Raw genomic sequence first — 25,062 nt, 5'->3', positions numbered from 1 at the left:
CCCTGCCCAAGCACAGAGCACCAGCCTGGGATGGGATTTCCTGGAGGCCAACGCACCAGCCTGGACCACCGAAAGACCCCTGTGACCACTTCTCCACCTGTGCCGATCCCTTCACTGGTAAACTGAATTTGGACTGTAAGACGTACCGCCATTTGAAACATTTTTTTTTTCCCTTATTTTTATTCTGAAAATTTGGGGTGCGTCTTATAGTCCGAAAAATACGGTATGTTTCTGATAATCTAGATTCAACATGGCCGTCTCATGTGCCGAAACATCCGCCCTGTCTCTGGCCTCCAAAAATTGTGTTCTCGTTAGTGGAGTGTTATTTAATTTTTTTTTTTTTATAAATCTGTTTATTAAGTTTCTCAACATAAAACAAAACAATCATATAAAAAAGCCTTGTAGGCCTGGGTCAGCGAGTTTTGTGTATCTACGGTCCTCTTCATTAGATCTTTTCTTTAATGACTGACGTAAGAGATAATCTGACCCCTTAATACAGCTTTTGACGCCATCCAAAACAACTATGAATCATTCCAATGAATGCGATTATCCTCCTTATAAACCCCCCACGACATTTGCAAATATTTCTTAAAATCATCTGATTGATAGAGGTAGGAGGGGAAACGCCACCCCCTTTCCTGATGTATTGGGGACGTCAATCTAGAATTAAATGTCACTGGGGCATGGTCTGAAATATGGATGTTATGTATATCCGTTTGAACTATTAAGGGGAGAAGTGATGAATGTAAAAGTCAACAATCGATCCAAGCGTGAGAGTTATGTACATGGGAGTAATAGGAGTAATCTCTCTCAAGAGGATGTTGCAGTCTCCATATGTCCACCAGATCTAAATGTTTCGAAAGTGATTGAATGCTGTTTCCTTGTGCTGACCTATGGGTAGCCGACGAACTGGATCTATCCATGGAGGCATCAGCCACCTCATTAAAGTCCCCGCCCATGACCACCCTGGACGTATCCCACCCCGCCAGTTTCTCCAGAATCCTGGCTTGAAACTGCGCTTCTGGTGTATTAGGAGCGTAAATATTAATTAGACTATAACTCATACCCTCAATTACAATCTTAACTAGGAAGAATCTACCCTGTGGATCTTCCAGAGTGTCAAGAACTTCGTACTTAAGGCCATTATAGATTAATATAGCTACTCCTCGTTGTTTTTTGGAGTATGATGCCTCCGCGCAATGTGTGTATTTCCTACTCAGCAAAGCTGGGTGGTTATTATTTATCCAATGTGTAATCTTGCCTTGCGCAGGCGTGTACTATGGAGGACAGAGAATGAACTTCAATCCAATATTGTAGCCAGCATGCAGCCGGCGGGTAAGGAAAGGGTGAATCAAACACCAGAAAACCCCGCCTCTATGGCTGAAGATTGTTCCCTCCAAATTCAGGTGACAGAGTCCCTTTAAGTGATTAGTGACGACTGGGAGAGAGACTGGAGGAGATGTGAGGGAATGGGGTCGGTAGTGCATGTAGTCGGACGAGAAGGAGAGGAGCCTGGAGACTTCTTCTTCTGTGATGGTATCAAATGTGGAGAGTGAGCCAGGGTAAATGCAGGGAGGGATGGGTGTCACAGCTCTTGGTGGCTGGGAGCGGATTTCCTGATGGATATTATCTATTTTCTCTATAAAGTTGGAGGCCAGGTCATCAGCACAGGTATCTGTGATAGGGGCCTGTGCTTTCGGACTAAGGAGGGAATGAAAAATGTCAGGGTTTTTTGGGGTTGTTAGTGAGGCGATCAGGGTGGTGTAGAGATTGAACAGAGCCGGACAAAGACCAGGTCAAGGGTTTACTGTCTTTGTGTGTCACAGAGGTTGAGAGCTGTGAGAGGCTGAGAGAAGTGGTTAGTGATAGAAGCAGGGATGCAGATGTGGAAGTGGGTCTGTTAATGGGGATTTTGAAGTCTCCCAGGATAAGAGTTGGTAGTTCTGAGGACATGAAGTGTGGCAGCCAGACAGAGAAATGGTCAAGGAAGTAGGTGGGAGAGCCTGGGGGACGTTATATGACTGCTACTTGGAGGGAGAGAGGATGGAAGAGCCTGATGGTGTGGACCTGAAAAGAAGGGAATGAGAGTGATGGAACTGGGGCGATGACCTGGAAAGTGCATTGTGGGGACAGGAGTATACCTACTCCACCGCCAAGTCTGTTTGTGGGTCTTGGGGAATGGGAGAATTGTAAGCCACCATGGGAAATGGCAGCAGGGAGACAGTATCAGAATCCTGAATCCAGGTTGCAGTGAGGGCCAACAGACTAAGAGAGTTGTTCAGAAAGTAATTGTGTAGTTTAGGAAGCTTATTGCATACAGACCGTGGATTCCAGAGTACACAATTAAAATATGGAGATGGAGTACAGCTAATGTTAATCAGGTTAGTACGGTGAACTGCGCGCTTGAGATCTCCCCAGAGTGGCTCAATGATATTGAGGTCAGGAGACTGAGATGGCCTCTCCAGAACCTTCACTTTGTTCTGCTGTAGCCAATGACCAGTCGACTTGGTCTTGTGTTTTGGATCATTGTCCTGTTGGAACGTCCAAGTACGTCCCATGCGCTGCTTCCGGGCTGATGAGTGCAAATATGACTCCAGTATTTGCTGATAACGTGCTGCATTCATCTTTACTTCAACTTTGACCAAGGTTCCTGTGCCTTTTGTAGCTCGCACATCCCCAAAACATCAGCAATCCGCCTCCGTGCTTTACAGTAGGAATAGTGTTCCTTTCATCATAGGCCTTGTTGACTTCTCTCCAAATGTAACATTTATGGTTGTGGCCAAAAAGTTCAATTTTAGTCTCATCACTTCAAATTATCTTGTTCCAAAAGTTTTGAGGCTTGTGTCTGTGCTGTTTTAACAAAAGGAATGTATTCACGCTGAAGAAAGAGCAGACACAAATGGGTAGTTTGACAAACATTACTCAGATTCGTATGGTATAGCCACCAAAAGCCACATTGAGGTCTGGTCAATTGCGTAGATGTAGCCTGCAGGTATTACCTGCAATGAGTGCAATGCAATACACTTGCAGTGATGATCTATGGAATCTAGGTTGCAGTCGAATGTATATGTTTCTTACCATTAAAAAGATAACCAGTCTAGTCGGTGGTGTCCAGATTGTCCTGGGTAGGGTAGGATGAGCCAGAAGATTCTGTAGAGTCTGAAAAATAATGCCGGAAAGCTGCCCCGGCCGGTGGCAGCTACTTTGTAGACTCCAGTGAGCAGCGGAGGTTTCCGGGTCCTGGTATCCAGACGCCGCATAGTACGAGAACAGTGAGTGCAGCTAGTTTGGAGGATCTGCATGATGCAGTGGATCACGTGATAACCCGCGTGACTGGAGTGTGAGTGCGAATCGCGGTAAGAACCATAAACCGACGCGTTTCGGTAACATCTGTTTCCTTCCACCGGGATGGTCCTTACCCCAGTTGGCGGTCCTTCTATTTCTTCCTACCTTGTGCTTATCAATAGAAGCCAAAAAGCTCTACTTCACTGTTAAGTCCTCTGATAGTCTCTACTCGCGACATGCATTTGATATAGTTGCCCTTTTTTCAGTGAGGATGTACAATTTCAATGCCAGTGACCTTCATATTATGTACCAGTCGACTGTGATGTTCTACAAAATGTTTAGAAAGCGGGTGTCCAACAAATTTTTTTCTTTATATTTCGTATATGCTCATTGATTCTAACCCTAAATGGGCGTTTGGTACATCCCACATAAAGTTTTTCACATGGACATTTGATAACATATATGACTCCCGCTGCGGAGCATGTAATAAAATTATTGATCTTAACCTTTGTATCCCCCTTATTAATGCTTGTTTGTTTATGGGTTGCAATCTGCTGGCACATCCTGCACTTGCGGCAGGGAACAAACCTTTTAGAATATTTTGAAAAAATGTAGGTTGTTTAGTAGAAGATTTATTTTGAATAGTAGGGACAACCATATTTCCCAGACTACAAGATTTTTTTTATAAACAAAACCATGAGTGGAGACTAAGTTTTGGTGTTAGAATTCATATTCTCTGAAAAAGGGCCAAGAAAGCAAATATTCTGCCGGGGTATGTAAACTTTTGAACACAACTGTATATCCTCCTGATATACAGCTCTGGCAAAAATTAAGAGACCACTGCAAAATTTTCCGTTTGCCTGATTTTTCTCTTTATAGGTAGATTTTTGAGTAAAATGTAAAATGTTCTTTTATTCTATAAACTACTGAGAACATGTCTCCGAAGTTCAAGCAATAAATTTTGTATTTATTTTCTGAAAATGAGAAATGATCAAAATAACAAAAAAATTGCTTGCAGACCTCAAATAATGCAAAAAACAAGTTCATAATCATTTAGAAACAGAAATGCTAATATTTTAACTCAGAAAGAGAAGAGTTCAGAAATCAATATTTTGTGGAATAACCATGATTTTTAATCACAGCTTTCATGCGTCTTGGCATGCTTTCCACCAGTCTTTCACACTGCTTTTGGGTGACCTTATGCCACTCCTGGTCCAAAATTTTAAACCGTTCTTTATTGTTTGATGGCTTGTGACTATCCATCTTCCTCTTGATTACATTCCAGAGGTTTTCAGTGGGGTTCAGCTCTGGAGATTGGGCTGGCCATGACAGGGATTTGATGTGGTGGTCCTTCATCCACACCTTGATTGATCTAGCTGTGTGGCATGGCGCATTGTCCTGCTGGAAAAAACAGTCCTCAGAGTTCGGGTACATTGCCTGAGCAGAAGGAATTAACTGTTTCCAGGATAACCTTGTATACGGCTTGATTCATACGTCCTTCGCAAAGAACAACCTGCCCAATTCCAGCCCTGCTGAAGCATCCCCAGATCATCACCGATTCTCCACCAAATTTCACAGTGGGTGCAAGACACTGTGGCTTGTATGCTTTTCCAGGTCTCCGTCTAACCATTAGATCCCATAAAATGTAAGTCCGCAAGGACAGCATCATCTCCCTTCTGTACCAGTCTGTCACTGTAAACTTGTTTACTGTAAACGATATCTATAACTCTGTATGTAACCCCTTTCTCATGTGCAGCACCATGGAATTAATGGTGCTATATAAATAATAATAATAATAACCAGATGTTGGGAAAAGCTGAAAATTAGACTCATCAGAGAAGATTACCTTAGTCCAGTCCTCTATGCTCCCATCCTTATGGTCTTTGGCAAACTTCAGCCTGGCTCTCCTTTGCGTCTCATTGATTAAAGGCTTTTTTCTAGCTTTACATGAGTTGAGTCCAGCCTCTAGGAGCCTGTAATGAACTGTTCTTGCCATGCACTTCACCCCAGCTGCCATTTGCCATTCCTTTTGTAGGTCACTTGATGTCATCCTGCGGTTGCTGAGTGACATTTGAATAAGATGACGGTCATCCCGGTCAGTGGAGAGTCACTTTCGTCCTCTTCCGGTCTGTAGCTTCGTTGTCCCCAATGTCTGCTGCTTGACCTTGTTGTAATGGACTGCCGTCTTAGAAATTGTAAGGATGGAGGCAACATGACGCTCACTGTGTCCCTCTGCTAGTGAAGCCAGAATTAATCCCTTCTTTTCCTCACTCAAGACTTTTCTTTTCCACTCCTTTGGCATGGTTAAAAGTTATTTTTTCATTCCTATTACTTTTGGGATAGCACTTGTTTTGCCATCCAGCTTGTCCTATTGCAAAAGAATTGTGATCACCACAGCAGTGTTTTTTAGACTTTCCTTCATTAAATAAGATTTGATTCAGGTAATCAGCTAATCAGAAGCACATTAAGTAGAATGAGGTGTACTCTGGTTGGAATTCAACTGACACTGGAACGGAATGGCTGTCAGACATGTAGAGAAGCTGATTTTTATAATACTGTGCAGTGGTCTCTTAATAGTTGCCAGATCTGTATGCTGTAATGTGCCATATGAGTGGTGTATATACTGTACATCATCCTGTCTCCTGTAATGTGCTGTATAAGCAGTGTATATACTATATATCCTCCTGATATATCATGTAATGCGCTGTATTAGCGGTGTATATACTGTATATCTTCCTGTCTCCTGTAATGTGCTGTATGAGTGGTGTATATACTATATATCGTCCTGATCTATGCTGCAATGTGCAGTATGAGCGGTGTATATACTATATATCCTCTTGATCTATGCTGCAATGTGCAGTATGAGCGGTGTATATACTATATATCATTGTGTCCTGTAATGTGCAGTATGAGCTGTGTATATATTGTATATCCTGTCTTCTCTAATGTGCAGTGAGAATGGTGTATATACTGTGTATCCTCCTGTCTCCTGTAATATGCAGTATGAGCAATATATATACTGTATATCATGTCCTGTAATGTGCAGTATGAGCAGCGTATATACTGTATATCATTTTGTCCTGTAATGTGCTGTATGATTGGTGTATATACTGTATACAGATGCATCTCACAAAATTAGAATATCAAAAAGTTAATTTATTTCAGTTCTTCAATACAAAAAGTGAAACTCATATATTAGATAGTCATTACAAACAGAGTGATCTATTTCACGTGTTTATTTCTGTTACTGTTGATGATTGATGATTATGCTTACAGCCAATGGAAAAACCAAAAGTCATTATCTCAGTAAATTAAAATACTTTATAACACCAGCTTGAAAAAATATTTTTAACATCTGAAATGTTGGCCTACTGAAATGTGTGTTCAGTAAATGCACTCAATACTTGGTCGGGGCTCCTTTTGCATCAATTACTGCATCAATGTGGCGTGGCATGGAGGCAATCAGTCTGTATCACTACTGAGGTGTTATGGAAGCCCAGGTTGCTTTGATAGCGGCCTTCAGTTCATCTGCATTGTGGGGTCTGGTGTCTCTCATCTTCCTCTTGACAATACCTCATAGATTTTCTATGGGGTTAAGGTCAGGCTAGTTTTCTGGCCAATCAAGCACAGTGATACTGTTCTTTTTAAACCAGGTATTGGTACTTTTGGCAGTGTGGACAGGTGCCAATTCCTACTGGAGGATTAAATTTCCATCTCCAAAAATCTTGTCAGCAGAGGGAAGCATGAAGTGCTCTACAATTTCCAGGTAGATGGCTGCGCTGACGTTGGTCTTGATAAAATACAGTGGACATATACCAGCAATTGATATCTCTCCCCAAACCATCACTGATTGTGGAAACTTCACACTAGACCCTAAGCAGCTTGGATTGTCTGTCTCTCCACTCTTCCTCCAGACTCTTGAGACTTTGATTTCCAAAGTCTAGTGTGAAGTATCCACAATCAATGATGGTTTTGGAAGCCATACCATCTTCTGGTGTAGGTCCACTGTATTTTACAAAGATCAAAGTCAGCGCAGACGTCTACCAGGAAATTTTAGAGCACTTCATGCTTCCCTCTGCTGACAAGCTTTTTGGAGATGGAAATTTCATACCCCAGCAGGACTTGGCACCTGTCCACACTGCCATAAGTACCAATGCCTGGTTTAAAAACAACAGTATCACTGTGCTTGATTGGCCAGCAAACTTGTCTGACCTTAACCCCATAGAAAATCTATGAGGTATTGTCAAGAGGAAGATGAGACACCAGACCCAACAATGCAGACGAGCTGAAGGCTACTATCAAAGCAACCTGGGCTTCCATAACACCTCAGCAGTGCCACAGACTGATCGCCTCCATGCCACTCCGGATTGATGCAGTAATTGATGCAAAAGGAGCCCTGACCAAGTATTGAGTGCATTTACTGAACATACATTTCAGTAGGCCAACATTTCAGATGTTAAAATCACTTTTAGAAAAAAGTATTCTAATTTACTGAGATAATGACTTTTGGGGTTTCATTGGCTGTAAGCCATAATCATCAACATTAACAGAAATAAACACTTGAAATACATGACTCTATTTGTAATGACTCTATCTAATATATGAGTTTCACTTTTTGTATTGAAGACCTGAAATAAATTAACTTTTTCATGATATTCTAATTTTGTAAGATGCACCTGTATCATTGTGTCCTGTAATGTGCAGTATGAGTGGTGTATATACTGTATATCCACCTGTAATGTGCTGTATAAGCAGTGTATATACTTTATATCCTCCTGTAATGTGCTGTATGAGCGGTGTATATACTGTATATCATCCTGTGTCCTGTAATGTGCTGTATGAGCGGTGTATATACTGTATATCATCCTGTGTCCTGTAATGTGCTGTATGAGCGGTGTACATACTATATATCATCCTGTGTCCTGTACTGTGCTGTATGAGCGGTGTATATCTACTATATAATTGTCTAAGGGTCACTTCCGTCTGTCTATCTGTCACGGATATTCATTGGTCGCGGCCTTTGTCTGTCATGGAAATCCAGTCGCTGATTGGTCTCCCCAGCTGCCTGTCATGACTGCCGCGACCAATCAGCGACGGCCACAGTCCGATTAGTCCCTCCCTACTCCCCTGCAGCGCCCGCTCCATACTCCCCTCCAATCACCGCTCACACAGGGTTAATGCGATCGGTAACGGACCGCGTTATACCGCGGGTAACTCACTCCGTTACCGCCGCTATTAACCCTGTGTGACCAAGTTTTTACTATTGATGATGCCTATGCAGCATCATTAGTAAAAAGATCTAATGTTAAAAATAATAATAAAAAAAAAAACAAAAATGTTATTCTCACTCTCCGACGTCGCATTCTGTCTTCGGCAGGCTTCGGTGCCAAGGATGCTATGCGAGAAGAACCTGCCATGACGTCACGGTCATGTGACCGCGACATCATCACAGGTCCTGCGCTCATACCAACCCTGGGACCGGAAGCTGCCGCGTGCACCGCACACAGGGCCAGGACTTCAATTGGCCTTCGGAGGGGTGAGTATATGTTTATTTTTTATTTTAAGTCTTTTTTAACCTGTTACATACGTGACTGGGCAATATACTATGTGACTGGCCAATATACTATGTGACTGGCCAATATACTACGTGTCTGTGCTATATACTACGTGGCTCTGTGCTGTATACTACGTGGCTCTGTGCAATATACTACGTGGCTCTGTGCTGTATACTATGTCGCTGTGCAATATACTACGTGACTGGGCAATATACTACGTGACTGGGCAATATACTACGTGGCTGGGCAATATACTACGTGGCTGGGCAATATACTACGTCACTGGGCAATATACTACGTCACTGGGCAATATACTACGTCACTGGGCAATATACTATGTGATATACTATGTGACTGGCCAATATACTATGTGACTGGCCAATATACTATGTGACTGGCCAATATACTATGTGACTGGCCAATATACTATGTGACTGGCCAATATACTATGTGACTGGCCAATATACTATGTGACTGGCCAATATACTATGTGACTGGCCAATATACTATGTGACTGGCCAATATACTATGTGACTGGCCAATATACTACGTGTCTGTGCTGTATACTACGTGGCTCTGTGCTGTATACTACGTGGACATGCATATTCTAGAATACCCGCTGCGTTAGATTTGGGCCACCATCTAGTACTGTATATTCTCCTGTAATGTGCAGTATGAGCGGTGTATATACTGTATATCCTCCTATCTCCTGTAATGTGCTGTGTGAGCGGTGTATATACTGTATATCATCTTGTGTCCTGTAATGTGCAGTATGAGCGGTGTATATACTGTATATCATCCTGTGTCCGGTAATGTGCTGTATGAGCTGTGTATACTCTGTGTCCTGTCGATATCTTCCATATAGCTAGTGATGGCTCTATGCCCAGCAGGTCTGGCAACACTGTGACTGTATGGGGGTGACATCTGACGTGGAGCATTACCTGTGCGAGCATTGTGACCCGCGGGCTGTGGATAAGGTGAGTGATGACATCATAGTCTTGTGGTTGCGTTGGTGCCTAGTCATCATGGTGTCATGTGATATTCCAGGAAGTTCCCATGATCCCGTGCCCACATTACGCTAAGCCCGGATTCGTCTATTTCATCTGTCTCCTGCGAGATGAACTTCTGCTGCGCCAAGGTACGGGCAGTCACATGAGTAGTACTAGATGTAGGTGTATTCTGGATGTGTGCCCTCTAACTTTGTGTCTGTCAGGTGACTGCGTCTATCTCATGCGGGACAGCCGCCGGACAACTGATGGACAGCCCATCAGACAGTCCTACCGACTGCTGTCACACATCAACCGGGAGAAGCTGGATATTTTCCGGATAGAGAAGCTGTGGAAGAACGAGAAGTATGGCCACCACTGTGTGGATAGGCGTTCTGCCTGCTGTTAACCGTCGCCTTCTGTGCGCCTGCTGCCGACCGTCGCCTTCTGTGCGCCTGCCGCCATCGCCTTCTGTGCGCCTACCGTCGCCTTTTGTGCGCCTACCGTCACCTTCTGTGCACCTGCTGCCGACTGTCGCCTTCTGTGCGCCTGCCACTGTCTGCTCCTGTGCGCCTGCCGCTGCCCGTCGCCTCCTGTGCACTTTCCGTCAACCGTCGCCTTCTGTGCCCCTGCCACCAACCGTTGTCTTGTCTACACCCTTACCACCCCATCCTTGGTGTCTCCTCTGTACCCGAGTGATGGACATTACACACGCCACCAACAGATGTTCTTCTCTCCGCAGAGGCGAGCGCTTTGCCTTTGGTCACCATTATTTTCGGCCACATGAAACCCATCACTCGCCATCCCGTAAGTTCTACCAGAATGAGTTGTTCCGCGTGCCGCTATACGAGATCATCCCCCTGGAGGCTGTGGTCGGCACCTGCTGTGTCCTGGACTTGTACACATACTGCAAAGGTAGAGAAAGGGTCGAGCCAGCAGCTGCCATGCGCCTCGTCTGCACATCAGTCATGACACTCCTCTGTCTTATTACAGGGCGTCCAAAAGGAGTTAAGGAGCCGGACGTGTATATCTGCGACTACCGGCTTGATAAGTCCGCTCACCTCTTCTACAAAATCCACCGCAACCGCTTCCCGGTCTGCACCAAGACTTATGCCTTCCACCATTTCCCCAAGAAGCTGACCCCAAAAAGGGACTTTTCAGTGAGTGTCACACATGAGTCCCACATTCTGGTGTGTTCGGATGCTGCTTCTTCTGCTGTAATATGTCCTGTATCTTGTTTTTCAGCCTCATTATGTGCCAGATAATTACAAGCGTAATGGCGGCAGGTGAGAACTTGGCATCCCCGGCTATACGTGCCATACGTTACTGTGGTACCTTCTGAGGGTATGTGCACACGTTGCGGAAATTGCTGCGGATCCGCAGCAGTTTCCCGTGAGTTTACAGTACAATGTAAACCTATGGGAAACCGAAAACGCTGCGCCCATGCTGCGGAAAAAAACGAGCGGAAACGCAGCGGTTTACATTCCGCATCATGTCACTTCTTTGTGCGGATTCCGCAGCGGTTTTACACCTGCTCCATAATAAAAAAAAAACGCAGGTGTAAAACCGCAGTGGAATCCGCACAAAAACCGCGGTAGATTTATCAAATCTGCGCGGAAAAATCAGCAGAGGACCATTCTACGTGTGCACACAGCCTAACACTGACTGTTCCCCCTTATAGGTCATCATGGAAATGTGAGCCACCCAAGGCATCCAGAACAGACGTACAGCAGGAGGAGCCCATGCCCGTCATGGAGGACCTACTGGTGGACAGTGAGGCCCCTCTTTCAGATCTATTAGCACCCCCCCAGGCTGAAGTGAGTGAGCGGCCCCCCCGCCTCTTCTCCCTGCAAGAACAGCGGCGAACTAAGAGAGACAAGCTGAACCGGGTCCTACTCAGACTTCTGGAGAAACTGCCCGGGAAGAATGGTAAGTCCCGTGCTCCCCCCCTTTCCCGTGTGTATGTCCATACGAGGACCCAGTCACCCATTGCACAGGGCCAAGGTCCTCTATCTCATTTTGTCTAGTCCTGTTAATGACTGCTCTCTGCTTTCTGCAGCCATTGATGTCACATACCTCCTGGAGGAGGGTCCGTGCCGGAAGCTACGACGCCGAACTCTGAACCTTCCCGAGTGCATCTTCAGAAAGTGACCTCCGAGCATGCTGGAGCGATGGAGACCACAAGAAAGGACTGAGCTGCTCCGTGCTCCGCAGGGTCGGGTGTCTCCCGCCTACCTTGTCTGACTGCAGCAGAAGAGAGGTTTCCTTACACTAAGTACCCACAATCCTCTGCAGAGCGCTGAATGTAAGGGGCGGAGATTTGCAGACCCCCGCCGGCTCCTGCTCATTGGTGTTTACATGAACGGTTCACTAACGAATCAGCGCCCTCCGCAGGGCAGCAAGAGACGCGGCAGGCAACAGGCACTTTACCCAATGTACCCAAGCTGTCACCACGGTCTAGAGGCACTTTACCCAGCGGGACAAGTGACGGTGATGGTCAGCACACACTAAGCGGAGGTGTCCCACTCCCAAACCTCCCAGCGCCCAGGAAGAAGGACCACCCGGGGCTGGCGGTTGTAAATAAAGCCAAGCTTAACTATTATGTCCAGTCCTTGTAAAAGAAGGAGAGAAATGTGCCAAGTCCTAAGGGTGTAAAGCAATACGATGCTCGGCGGCGCCCCGTCTAGATGAGCGCTCGTCATGGCCAGAGCGCACAAATCATTTCAGTAAAAAATATTTTATTAAAAAAGAAAAAAGGCCATGGATGTGTTGTGCATATTTTCTTACTGTCAAGTGTGGGCGGCTCTGCGGGGAGCGGCAGCCTCACTGGCCAGATCGGCTCTTGTGTGTGTTGCTTGTGTCTTTTCCATCATTTCTGGTTTTCTATTAATGGTTTCTAAAAGCGGTACAGCAGGCCGCCCGAACGCTCTGCCATTAAGCTCCACCAGGACACTCTACCCGGACGCTCTGCCGGGCAGAACAGATGTACAGCTGGAGGAGCTGTATGTCTGCCTCTGCCCAGTGGCTCCGCCCGGATGCTCTGCCTAGTCCTGTCCGGTGGGCTCCCTTGCGTGTATAACATCGCTGAAGCACAGGCAGTGTCGTCACAGGGATAAATGACCGAGGGTTAGTTCTCCCATAAAGAGCCACGAGCTGCAAGAAGTGGTAGCCATTGTCTGGTGATGTCATCTAGAGCTGCGCTCTATTCTGCTGCTTTGTAGTCACACCACATGGCCAATGTGTGATTGCACGTGCTCCTGCACTGTGTGCACCTCCTGAACACTAAACCACCAGTAACGGTCCTAGGATGTCAGTCAGTCATAGACGTGGAGCTGCAGCTTTGGATGTGACCGGAGCACAAGACATTACATACGTAGAAGTGGAGCCGCAGCTCTGGATATAACTGGAGCACAAGACACAACATAACCTAGATGTGGAGCCGCGGCTCAGGATGTGACCAGAAAACAAGATACGACACGCATAGACGTGGTGCCGCAGTTCTGCATGTGATCGGATCACAAGACATGAAACAGACTTTGAGCAGCAGCTCTGTATGAGACTGGAGCACAAGACATGACAGAAGTGGAGCCGCAGCTCTGGATGTGACAGGAGCACAAGACACAACAAAAGTGGGAGCTGTCGCTTTTATTTTCATTCTTTATTTTGCAGTTTCATCTGATAACCATTACAGACTGGGAGTGATGCAAAGAAATGGCGGCACGGCATCTTCTGCACCACCGGCCTTATTCCAGGCTGTGCCATCATAACATTAATATACCAATGACACAATGATGAAGGCCAGCGCCTCCATAATATGCTATCGGCAGACTGTCCTCGGATCGTCACATCATGGCAGCACAACATACTACGATCAGGACACCCCTGCCAAGAGTGGGGCTGAATATTGAGATGTGGGAGGCAAAGTATCTCCGACATGGAGGAAGAAGCTTGGATACAAGACTCTTTTACACAGGGAAGTCATCATAGGATCAGCGATGTGTATCCCACTGGTACCAAACCTGTATCACTGCCTCGACAACACTGAATCCAGTCCTCATCCACCGTACTGAGCAACTGCAGAACATCACCTTTCTTAAAGCTTAGATGAGTCTTGGCTGAGGCGGAGTGATCACAGAGAGCACGGAGAGACCTGCCAGGAGGGAAACTGTGGTTTATGCCCAGTAGGAATCATCACAACACCCGCCCCCTACAAACTCCAAATGTGGCATGTAATGGTGGCCTGCAGACTAAAAACATCTTGCATACCTTTGTGGTCTGGTGCTATCCTTTAGATTCTCTTCTTTATGCCAGAAGGTATCTGTGTTCCCTGGGGTGGATTGCTTCCTTATGAGGTGCCAAACATTGACATTTGGAAGCAGCCAACTAGAAGGACGCCTATAGGATGAAAGCATCTGCATTAGACAGAGGACATCCAGTAGCCAGTCACTGCTAATGAAAGGTGTGATGAGGGATACATCATCTAGAAAATGCCGGGATGAGAGGGCAGCTGCGCTAATACAAGTTACATTTTACCCAAAATGATTGTTTATTGGATTAAAGGTAATGACATGGTTTTAGTTGCTGATGAGGGACCACCATTGTCTAAGAGGTCACGGATGACTGCTCATCCATAGCTATCACTGTGTGTGTCTGGTGTAACTAAGGTAAAATGTGTGAGGCTGCATCATCCACCAGCCCATCACTCCACACCTCCTCCTATCTGATGGCCACTGGTACAGGAGCGGAAGCTTGAGGTGGCTTCTCTGGAAGAGTACAATGTTGCTGTATTTTGGGTTTCCCCCATAAAGGTAGCACACTAAAAACCCACTTCTATTTTCCACTTGTCCTACCTGGATTTAGAGCTTTTTGCTTCTGTCTCTCGCCCATGACTGGAGTTCACACCAAATAGTTGCCCAAGCCACCTGCCCTTCTCATCATTGGTTAGACACTGCCCTTGGCTGCTGTCCATGGTGGTGGCATCCTTCATAGGCTCAGCTCCAGTGCTGTAGGAATTACCATCTGATGTTCTCTGGGTGAATGCAGTACACGGCACGTTCTTACCCTCTTGCTTCTCTAGCGGAGTCCCTCTTGGCATGTTTTTGGGGGCTACTCTGATTATCTCCTCTGTGAGTCTTTCCTCTTCTAAATCTTTTTCTTTCGTAGACGATGCTCTGTAGTTCAACTCTTTGCCTATGGGGTCCCAGCTTGTCAGTTTCCTAAGAGTAGAGAAGGTCAGCGATTCCTTATTTTCTGAGATGTAGATATGGGAGGCCTGGCGGAGATGTCCCCACCAGTTGCCAGGGGTCACATCTTGGGAAGATTCGACGTAGGCAGCTAGCTCCTTGGCATCTGTGCCTGAAGATGAAGGCTCAGAATGGACAAACGTGTCTCTAATGTGTGGACGATCTCCAGCCAGGGAAGCGGAATCTGGTTGTGAACTATCAGCAGCATACTTTTCACCAGCAACATCCACTGATTTTCCTTTATTAGAGGCGCCCTTCTCAGCTTTCCCTGTGAGGTTGTGTGTGATCCAGCCTCCTAGGTCCAATATGTTCTGCAAGGAAGGTACTGCCCAGTTGTTGGACAAAGGGTTGCGTACACTATGAGGGGTTGGTAGGTCATGTAGTGAGAGGTGATGATGTTCAAACAGAAGGTCGGTGTGAAAGGTGAGCGCAGAAAGGGGCTGTAAGCTCAGCAGCAGCTCATCCCGAAGATTTAGATGCAAAGTCGCTGCCAACGCCACAAACCCAGATGGGAGGTAAAATGTGGAAATCTGTTCTGCAGATGAAAAATGAAAGGTGAAACAACCAAACTTTTCAGCAGTCATATCCTATCAGAGTCTACCGGCAGACAGGACGGGACGGGTGTGAAGCAAGGACCGGAGAAACAGGGGATGTAGACCAGGCTCAAGGAAAGATAGCAATGCTTACCATTGGAGGAGCACTTACCATATATCTGATGAAGGTGCAGAACCCACATGTCCAGCTGTTTCATACTACAAAGACAAGATGTGACATCACACACAGAGAATATACGGAAGTAGGGCCAACGTGTTATGTCATATATGGGACGGCCTGAGCTAGAATGCACCAGGTGCCTCATCTGGGACACCCCCACCCACAAAACATGCTCATCCCATTCTTTACTCACTTCAGGAGGCCAAAGATGAAGGCATTGAATTTCCTCTGAGGGTCTCGTAGCTGTGGTAAATGGTTGATTTTACTGAACAGGAGGTGCACGGTCTCGGGGCCTGTGTCCACAATGACGGATGTTAGACGTAAAGCGAAGTCCTGACTACACTTCGGAGTACAGAACAAACTTCTCACCCGTCTTCGTAGAAGCCGCAACCAAACTCCATGGACTGGACCTCCGCCGACCGACAATCACGTCCTTCTGATAGGGCTTCAGTCCATCGCCGAGGAGTGAGTACAGCGAGGGACAAAGGTGATTCAGAATGAGGTAGCCCAATACAGGACTCAGTCTACTGTCCCCGAGCTGTGCCTGAAAGAGGGAGCTATAACTGTAACTACAGCCCTCTGCAACCACAAGGAGGTGCTGGGAGAGCAGAAAGATCCAATGCCACAAAGCTAGAATCCTGCACTCTCATGGCATCTACAGGACAAGAATATCATGATATTCTCCAAAGAATGGGATCCTCTCCCACTCCAAAACGTGAACGCTCCTAGGACGCGCTGCTAGTGTCTAATAGCCACGTGAATGACTACAGGACTATCACGTCCCAGGGGAAGAGCTGTTCCTGTGGGGCAATTGCCTAGCCCAATGGCCACTTACCTTCTGCACTTGGTTCCTGCTCGCGTTGAAATGAGAGATGATCTTTTCCACGGACGAGCCAACAGCAATGAGGAGAGCTGGTGGAGATAAGACAAGTCTGGTGACACAAAACTCCCACCAATATAGAAGTCTCTTCCAGAGCTGCCCCTGGACTCTGGATCACTCCTAACTTATCCAGAGGCCACATCAATGACACTCATTGTGTAGGTGTATTATGTGCTGCCTGATGTGTCCTGACTCTGACTGCGCAGACCTCGGAGATTACACTTGTTATGTAGATGTATTATGATCACAGTATAAAAAAAGTTTAATGGGGTCTCAAGGGTATATGTGTGACATGTTTTCCTTTATACTTGGGGTCCAGGCCTCAGACAGGTATGGCACTCACTTTTTTTCTGCCGCTGCCCAGAGTCTTCAGCCTCATCCGCCATTAACAGCTCACACTCAGCAGCTGCAGGAACAGAGTTGGTGTCAGATCATGTGTCATTGGGGCAAATAGCATTAAGGCTGTGGAGTGAGGAGGACCCACACCCCAGGAGTCTGATCCCTCTGTAGGCCCCGGCGAAGAACAAAAGAGGCCGCAGCCAAAGAGGAGAGACATCTGGGGTCATTACCCCAAACACATCCCAAATGGGGACCCATATAATGACATGAGGACGGAGGGGCCCTATATTAAGACAGGGCCATAACAACATTCACAAGGCACACTACCATGAGAATAATAACATGAGTGCAATATCAGTGGTAACACACATGAAATGCAAACCAGAGAGAAAAACCACCACTGTATGATATGCACATATGCATGATGCCTAGGCTATCCCAGGGATATGGCATACTTATTACTGTACTCAATTACTGGGCTGCTATGTTGATTCACAGGGGGCATATATACGTTTGACTTTTGTATGATATGAACCATATGTTTACTGTTGGAATGATAGAAGATATGGGGGAGACCCACGTTTTTAATTGTGTTTTAATTGCTTGATGTGTGTCAATAGTTATGCATTTTAATATTACAGTGGCTTGTGCATATCATACATTGGTGCTTTTGCTCTCTGGTTTGCTAAAGACAGGAGGACGGATGGGTCCTATACGACATGATGGAGGGGTCCTATATTAGGACAGGATGGAGAGGCCCTATACGGAAGGGTCCCATATAATGACAAGAGGACGGAGTGGCCCTATATAATGACAGTAGGAAGATGGAGACCCTTATAATGACTGGTACTAGGGGTGCAGCAGAGCCGAGTCTCTGGAGAAACCCAAAGGGGCCCCTCAGATATCAGTCACACAGCCCCTAACAGGGGCACACTTCCAAGTACAAACTCCGACCTATGCTGGCAGAAAACGTGACTGCAGTAAGGGTCTGCGCTGAGCCCCTCTGCGGCGTCCAGGCAGACACTTATGAGGGGCTGTGGTCACGTGTTGAGGCGGGGCCGGGCCGTCACTCACCCTTTGCGGTCGCACACCCGCTAACGCCAGTCCGACTTGTGATTTGCAGAGACACGTCACGTGACACATTAGGCAATCACAGTAATTACTTCCTGATAAAAATCCGCAGGCGGTCACGCTCAGCTGACAGGTCTCGCCAAAAGACGCGAGAATTGAAATGGCGAGAATCTGAGATACGGAGGGGGGCGATCAAAAAAGGGGGGAGGAGAGAGGGGCAAGATACGAAGGAGGAGCTGTGTGGCATAATACGGGGGCTCAGAGATGAGAGCGACGGAGGAGCTGAGATGAGAGACACAGAAGGGCTAAGAGAAGAGAGATAGATACAGCAGGGCTGAGAGGACAGAGATACAGAGGAGCTGAGGGGAGAGACTGGCTGAGAAGAGATTGACGGGCTGTGAACAGCGGGGTTGAGAAGAGAGATGGGCTCAAAAGAACGAGATGGAGGGGATGAGAAAAGATATGGACAGGTTGAGAAGAGAGACGGGCTAAGAAGAGAGGTACAGAAGGAGTGAGAAGAGAGGTACGGACAATAGACAGATAAAGAGGGACTGTGGGGAGAGATGGGCTGAGAGGAGAGGGGCTGAGAAGGGAGGGTATCCAGCATTACAGCTCAGCCCCCATAGAATGTAATACAGCTCAGTCCCCATAGAATGTAATGCAGCACAGCCCCCATAGAATGTAATGCAGCACAGCCTCCATAGAATGTAATGCAGCACAGCCCCCATAGAATGTAATACAGCACAGCCCCCATAGAATGTAATACAGCACAGGCCCCATAGATTGTAATACAGCACAGCCCCCATAGAATGTAATGCAGCCAGCCCCCATAGAATGTAATGCAGCACAGCCCCCATTGAATGTAATACAGCACAGCCCCCATAGAATGTAATACAGCACAGGCCCCATAGATTGTAATACAGCACAGCCCCCATAGAATGTAATGCAGCCAGCCCCCATAGAATGTAATGCAGCCAGCCCCATAGAATGTAATGCAGCACAGCCCCATAGAATGTAATGCAGCACAGCCCCATAGAATGTAATGCAGCCAGCCCCCATAAAATGTAATACAGCCAGCCCCCATAGAATGTAATGCAGCACAGCCCCATAGAATGTAATGCAGCACAGCCCCATAGAATGTAATGCAGCACAGCCCCATAGAATGTAATGCAGCACAGCCCCATAGAATGTAATACAGCACAGCCCCCATAAAATGTAATGCAGCCAGTCCCCATAGAATGTAATGCAGCACAGCCCCCATTGAATGTAATACAGCACAGCCCCCATAGAATGTAATGCAGCCAGCCCCCATAGAATGTAATGCAGCCAGTCCCCATAGAGTGTAATACAGCACAGCCCCCATAGAATGTAATACAGCACAGCCCCCATAGAGTGTAATGCAGCACAGCCCCCATTGAATGTAATACAGCACAGCCCCCATAGAATGTAATACAGCACAGCCCCCATAGAATGTAATGCAGCCAGCCCCATAGAATGTAATGCAGCACAGCCCCATAGAATGTAATGCAGCACAGCCCCATAGAATGTAATGCAGCCAGCCCCCATAAAATGTAATACAGCCAGTCCCCATAGAATGTAATGCAGCCAGCCCCATAGAATGTAATGCAGCACAGCCCCATAGAATGTAATGCAGCACAGCCCCATAGAATGTAATGCAGCACAGCCCCATAGAATGTAATACAGCACAGCCCCCATAAAATGTAATGCAGCCAGTCCCCATAGAATGTAATGCAGCACAGCCCCCATTGAATGTAATACAGCACAGCCCCCATAGAATGTAATGCAGCCAGCCCCCATAGAATGTAATGCAGCCAGTCCCCATAGAGTGTAATACAGCACAGCCCCCATAGAATGTAATACAGCACAGCCCCCATAGAGTGTAATGCAGCACAGCCCCCATTGAATGTAATACAGCACAGCCCCCATAGAATGTAATACAGCACAGCCCCCATAGAATGTAATGCAGCCAGCCCCATAGAATGTAATGGAGCACAGCCCCATAGAATGTAATGCAGCCAGCCCCCATAAAATGTAATGCAGCCAGTCCCCATAGAATGTAATGCAGCACAGCCCCCATTGAATGTAATACAGCACAGCCCCCATAGAATGTAATGCAGCCAGCCCCCATAGAATGTAATGCAGCCAGTCCCCATAGAGTGTAATACAGCACAGCCCCCATAGAATGTAATGCAGCACAGCCCCCATAGAATGTAATGCAGCCAGTCCCCATAGAATGTAATGCAGCACAGCCCCCATTGAATGTAATACAGCACAGCCCCCATAGAATGTAATGCAGCCAGCCCCCATAGAATGTAATGCAGCCAGCCCCCATAGAATGTAATGCAGCCAGTCCCCATAGAGTGTAATACAGCACAGCCCCCATAGAATGTAATGCAGCACAGCCCCCATAGAATGTAATGCAGCCAGCCCCCATAGAATGTAATGCAGCCATCCCACATAGAGTGTAATACAGCCAGCCCCATAGACTGTAATGCAGCCAGTCCCCATAGAACGTAAGTGAGGGGAGTGTAACACGACTATATAACATATAATTACAGCTGTATCCAGCATTACAGCTCAGTCCCCATAGAATGTAATGCAGCACAGCCCCCATTGAATGTAACACAGCACAGCCCCCATAGAATGTAATACAGCCAGCCCCCATAGAATGTAATGCAGCACAGCCCCCATAGAATGTAATACAGCCAGCCCCCATAGAATGTAATGCAGCACAGCCCCCATAGACTGTAATACAGCCAGCCCCCAAAGAATTTAATACAGCACAGCCCCCATAGAATGTAATACAGCAGAGCCCCCATAGAATGTAATACAGCCAGCCCCCATAGAATGTAATGCAGCACAGCCCCCATAGAATGTAATACAGCCAGCCCCCATAGAATGTAATACAGTCAACCCCCATAGAGTGCAATACAGCCAGCCCCGTGGAATGTAATGCAGCCCAGCCCCATAGAATGTAATGCAGCACAGCCCCATAGAATGTAATGCAGCACAGCCCCATAGAATGTAATACAGCACAGCCCCCATAAAATGTAATGCAGCCAGTCCCCATAGAATGTAATGCAGCACAGCCCCCATTGAATGTAATACAGCACAGCCCCCATAGAATGTAATGCAGCCAGCCCCCATAGAATGTAATGCAGCCAGTCCCCATAGAGTGTAATACAGCACAGCCCCCATAGAATGTAATACAGCACAGCCCCCATAGAGTGTAATGCAGCACAGCCCCCATTGAATGTAATACAGCACAGCCCCCATAGAATGTAATACAGCACAGCCCCCATAGAATGTAATGCAGCCAGCCCCATAGAATGTAATGCAGCACAGCCCCATAGAATGTAATGCAGCCAGCCCCCATAAAATGTAATGCAGCCAGTCCCCATAGAATGTAATGCAGCACAGCCCCCATTGAATGTAATACAGCACAGCCCCCATAGAATGTAATGCAGCCAGCCCCCATAGAATGTAATGCAGCCAGTCCCCATAGAGTGTAATACAGCACAGCCCCCATAGAATGTAATGCAGCACAGCCCCCATAGAATGTAATGCAGCCAGTCCCCATAGAATGTAATGCAGCACAGCCCCCATTGAATGTAATACAGCACAGCCCCCATAGAATGTAATGCAGCCAGCCCCCATAGAATGTAATGCAGCCAGTCCCCATAGAGTGTAATACAGCACAGCCCCCATAGAATGTAATGCAGCACAGCCCCCATAGAATGTAATGCAGCCAGCCCCCATAGAATGTAATGCAGCCATCCCACATAGAGTGTAATACAGCCAGCCCCATAGACTGTAATGCAGCCAGTCCCCATAGAACGTAAGTGAGGGGAGTGTAACACGACTATATAACATATAATTACAGCTGTATCCAGCATTACAGCTCAGTCCCCATAGAATGTAATGCAGCACAGCCCCCATTGAATGTAACACAGCACAGCCCCAATAGAATGTAATACAGCCAGCCCCCATAGAATGTAATGCAGCACAGCCCCCATAGAATGTAATACAGCCAGCCCCCATAGAATGTAATGCAGCACAGCCCCCATAGACTGTAATACAGCCAGCCCCCAAAGAATTTAATACAGCACAGCCCCCATAGAATGTAATACAGCACAGCCCCCATAGAATGTAATACAGCCAGCCCCCATAGAATGTAATGCAGCACAGCCCCCATAGAATGTAATACAGCCAGCCCCCATAGAATGTAATACAGTCAACCCCCATAGAGTGCAATACAGCCAGCCCCGTGGAATGTAATGCAGCCCAGCCCCATAGAATGTAATGCAGCCAGCCCCCATAGAATGTAATGCAGCACAGACCCCATAAAATGTAATACAGCACAGCCCCCATAGAATGTAATGCAGCACAGACCCCATAGAATGTAATGCAGCACAGCCCACATAGAATGTAATGCAGCACAGACCCCATAGAATGTAATGCAGCACAGACCCCCTAGAATGTAATGCAGCCCAGACATATAGAATGTAATGCAGCCAGCCCCCATAGAATGTAATGCAGCCAGTCCCCATAGAATGTAATGCAGCCAGCCCCCATAGAGTGTAATACAGCCAGCCCCCATAGAATGTAATGCAGCACAGCCCCCATAGAGTGTAATACATCCAGCCCCATATTTAAATACAGCACAGCCCCCATAGAAGGTAATGCAGCCAGTCCCCATAGAATGTAATGCAGCACAGCCACCATACAATATAATGCAGCCCAGCCCAATAGAATGTAATGCAGCCAGCCCCATAGAATGTAATGCAGCCAGCCCCCATAGAATGTAATGTAGCACAGCCCCCATAGAATGTAATGCAGCCAGCCCCCATAGAATGTAATGCAGCACAGCCCCATAGAATGTAATGCAGCACAGTCCCCATAGAATGTAATGCAGCACAGCCCCCATAGAATGTAATGCAGCCAGTCCCCATCGAATGTGAGAGAGGCTCAGAAGAGTGACACAAAGGGGCTGAGGAGACAGAGGGCTGAGAGGAGAGACGGGCTGAGAAGAGAAAGACAGGGTCTGACAGGAGAGACACAGAGGGGCTGAGAAGAGACATGGGCTGAGATTTGAGACGGTGGGGCTGAGAAGAGAGATACCGAGGGGTTGAGAAGAGAGACGGGCTGAGAAGAGAGACAGAGGGGCTGAGAAGAGCGGCACAGAGAGGCTCAGAAAAGTGAGACAGAGGGGCTGAGAAGAGAGAGACAGGGGCTGAGAAGAGAGAAAAAGAGGGGCTGAGAGGAGAGAAGGGCTGAGAAGAGAAAGACAGGGTCTGACAGGAGAGAGACAGAGGGGCTGAGAGGAGAGACACAGAGGGGCTGAGAAGAGAGATAGGGGCTGAGGAGAGAGATACAATGGGGCTGAGAAGAGAGGGAGAGGGGCTGAGAGGAGAGATGGGCTAAGAAGAGAAAGACAGAGTCTGACAGGAGAGAGACAGAGGGGCTGAGAGACGGGCTCAGAAGACAGACAGAGGGGCTGAGAAGAGAGAGACGGGCTGAGAGGAGAGATAGGAGCTGAGGGTTTGAGAAGAGACTGGGTGAGAGGAGACACACAGAGGTGTAGAGAGGAAAGATGCATAGGGGGTGAAATAAGGGTGAGAGGAGACACAGGTGTAGAGAGGAAAGATGCATAGTGTGAGAGGAGACACAAAGTGAGAGAAGACAGGAGACGAGATACTAAAAAAGATGAAAGGAGCTATTCAGAGGGGGTGAGGAGAGACAAGTGGTGAGAGAGGAAACGGGGTGAGGAGATACAGTGAGGGTGAGAAGAGCGATACAGAGGTCGTGAGAAGAGACACGGGTAAAAAGAGGGGGTGAGAGGCGACAGAGGGGATGAGAGAAGAGATACCGAGCTGGTGAGCGGTGAGCTACACACTGGGAAAGAAGAGAGATACACAGGGTGAGAAGAAACATGGAGGAGTGAAGAGATGTAGAGGGGGTGAGAGGAGACAGGGGTCAGAAAAGATAAACAGGATGAGAAGAGATACAGCGGGTTGAGAAAAGCTATACAGAGGGGAGTGAGAGGAGACAGGGGTAAAAAGAGCCAGCAGGGGTGAGAGCAGGCACAGAGTGGGTGAGAGGAGACACTGAGGGGATGGGAAAAGGGATTAAGAGCTGGTGAGAGGCGAGCCACACACTGGGTAAGAGGAGAGATTCACTGGCTGAGAATAAACATGGAGCAGTGAGAGGAGAGATATAGAGGGGATGAGAAGAGAGATACAGAGGAGAGATACGCAGAGGGAAATGCTGAGAGGAGATACAGGGGGGCGCTGTAAGATAAAGAATGGTGTGATACTTCGTAAAGGTTTTACAGGAGAGATACAGAGGAGTTGAGAAGAGACGGGTGAAAAGAGAGATACACGGGATGGAAGCAGACAAAGATGAAAAAAGTCAAAGAGCGGTAGGTGTGAAACTCATGAAATACTTAGGGGTAGGGGTGCGAGGCAGTGTGGTTGATGTCGGGTGGGTGAGAGAAGCAGCCACACTCAAAAAAGGGATTTTATGCTTCAGTTTGCAAGTAAAAAACTTCACTTGGGAGATAGAAAAAATAGCCAGGATTGACCACCACAGACGGCGCCATTATTGCAGATACCTTAAGCCCCAGCTAGGACTTTTGTCCTCAATATACCTGGGTCAATCCTGGCTATTTTTTCTGTTTCCAAAGTGTGGTTTGATAAAGACTCGGGAACAGGGTCGAAACGTTACCTTAGCTTGACACTTAATTGTAGTGACATTTTCCTGTGGTGAATGTTCAATAAACTTAAAATCTTTTATTACTTGCAAACTGATGCATAAAATCCCTTTTTTTGAGTGCTGCTGCTTTTCACCCGTTTGACCTCTGGACTTAGTCCAGGTTCAGCCTGCACCTTATGATTACAACAGAGTGCGCATCATTCATTTTTGGGGGTTGATATTGGGTGGTCACCTGCTGGCAACCATTTATATGG

General features: G+C 47.0%; 2 protein-coding genes across 5 annotated transcripts in view; one reads left to right on the top strand and one right to left on the bottom strand.

Moving 5' to 3' along the window:
• Positions 1-12,585, top strand: part of ASH1L (ASH1 like histone lysine methyltransferase) — a 116,736-nt gene extending 104,151 nt beyond the window's left edge. For 3 of the 4 annotated variants that reach the window (XM_069725901.1, XM_069725920.1, XM_069725910.1), the window contains exons 21-28: positions 9,731-9,817; positions 9,888-9,978; positions 10,054-10,192; positions 10,569-10,741; positions 10,820-10,986; positions 11,072-11,112; positions 11,508-11,755; positions 11,886-12,585. In XM_069725901.1, coding sequence (XP_069582002.1) covers positions 9,731-9,817; positions 9,888-9,978; positions 10,054-10,192; positions 10,569-10,741; positions 10,820-10,986; positions 11,072-11,112; positions 11,508-11,755; positions 11,886-11,977 — 1,038 coding nt within the window. In that variant the 3' untranslated portion in view covers positions 11,978-12,585. Of the gene's footprint in view, positions 1-9,705; positions 9,818-9,887; positions 9,979-10,053; positions 10,193-10,568; positions 10,742-10,819; positions 10,987-11,071; positions 11,113-11,507; positions 11,756-11,885 lie in introns of those variants that run through there. The other variant, XR_011312385.1, reaches the window with a different exon arrangement.
• An 880-nt stretch (positions 12,586-13,465) lies between these two features.
• RUSC1 (RUN and SH3 domain containing 1) overlaps positions 13,466-25,062 on the bottom strand; it is a 126,042-nt gene continuing 114,445 nt past the window's right edge. The window contains exons 3-10 of the mRNA XM_069769486.1: positions 17,007-17,069; positions 16,619-16,695; positions 16,153-16,327; positions 15,977-16,076; positions 15,775-15,821; positions 14,677-15,604; positions 14,093-14,221; positions 13,466-13,976 (exon numbers count right to left, since the gene is read on the bottom strand). Coding sequence (XP_069625587.1) covers positions 13,808-13,976; positions 14,093-14,221; positions 14,677-15,604; positions 15,775-15,821; positions 15,977-16,076; positions 16,153-16,327; positions 16,619-16,695; positions 17,007-17,069 — 1,688 coding nt within the window. The 3' untranslated portion in view covers positions 13,466-13,807. The remainder of the gene's footprint in view (positions 13,977-14,092; positions 14,222-14,676; positions 15,605-15,774; positions 15,822-15,976; positions 16,077-16,152; positions 16,328-16,618; positions 16,696-17,006; positions 17,070-25,062) is intronic.

This window comes from Ranitomeya imitator, chromosome 1 (assembly GCF_032444005.1).
Source record: "Ranitomeya imitator isolate aRanImi1 chromosome 1, aRanImi1.pri, whole genome shotgun sequence".
In the NCBI taxonomy this organism is placed as follows: domain Eukaryota; kingdom Metazoa; phylum Chordata; class Amphibia; order Anura; family Dendrobatidae; genus Ranitomeya; species Ranitomeya imitator.
The sequence above is the reverse complement of the archived record's forward strand: the minus strand, read 5'-3'. Positions and strand labels throughout refer to the sequence as shown.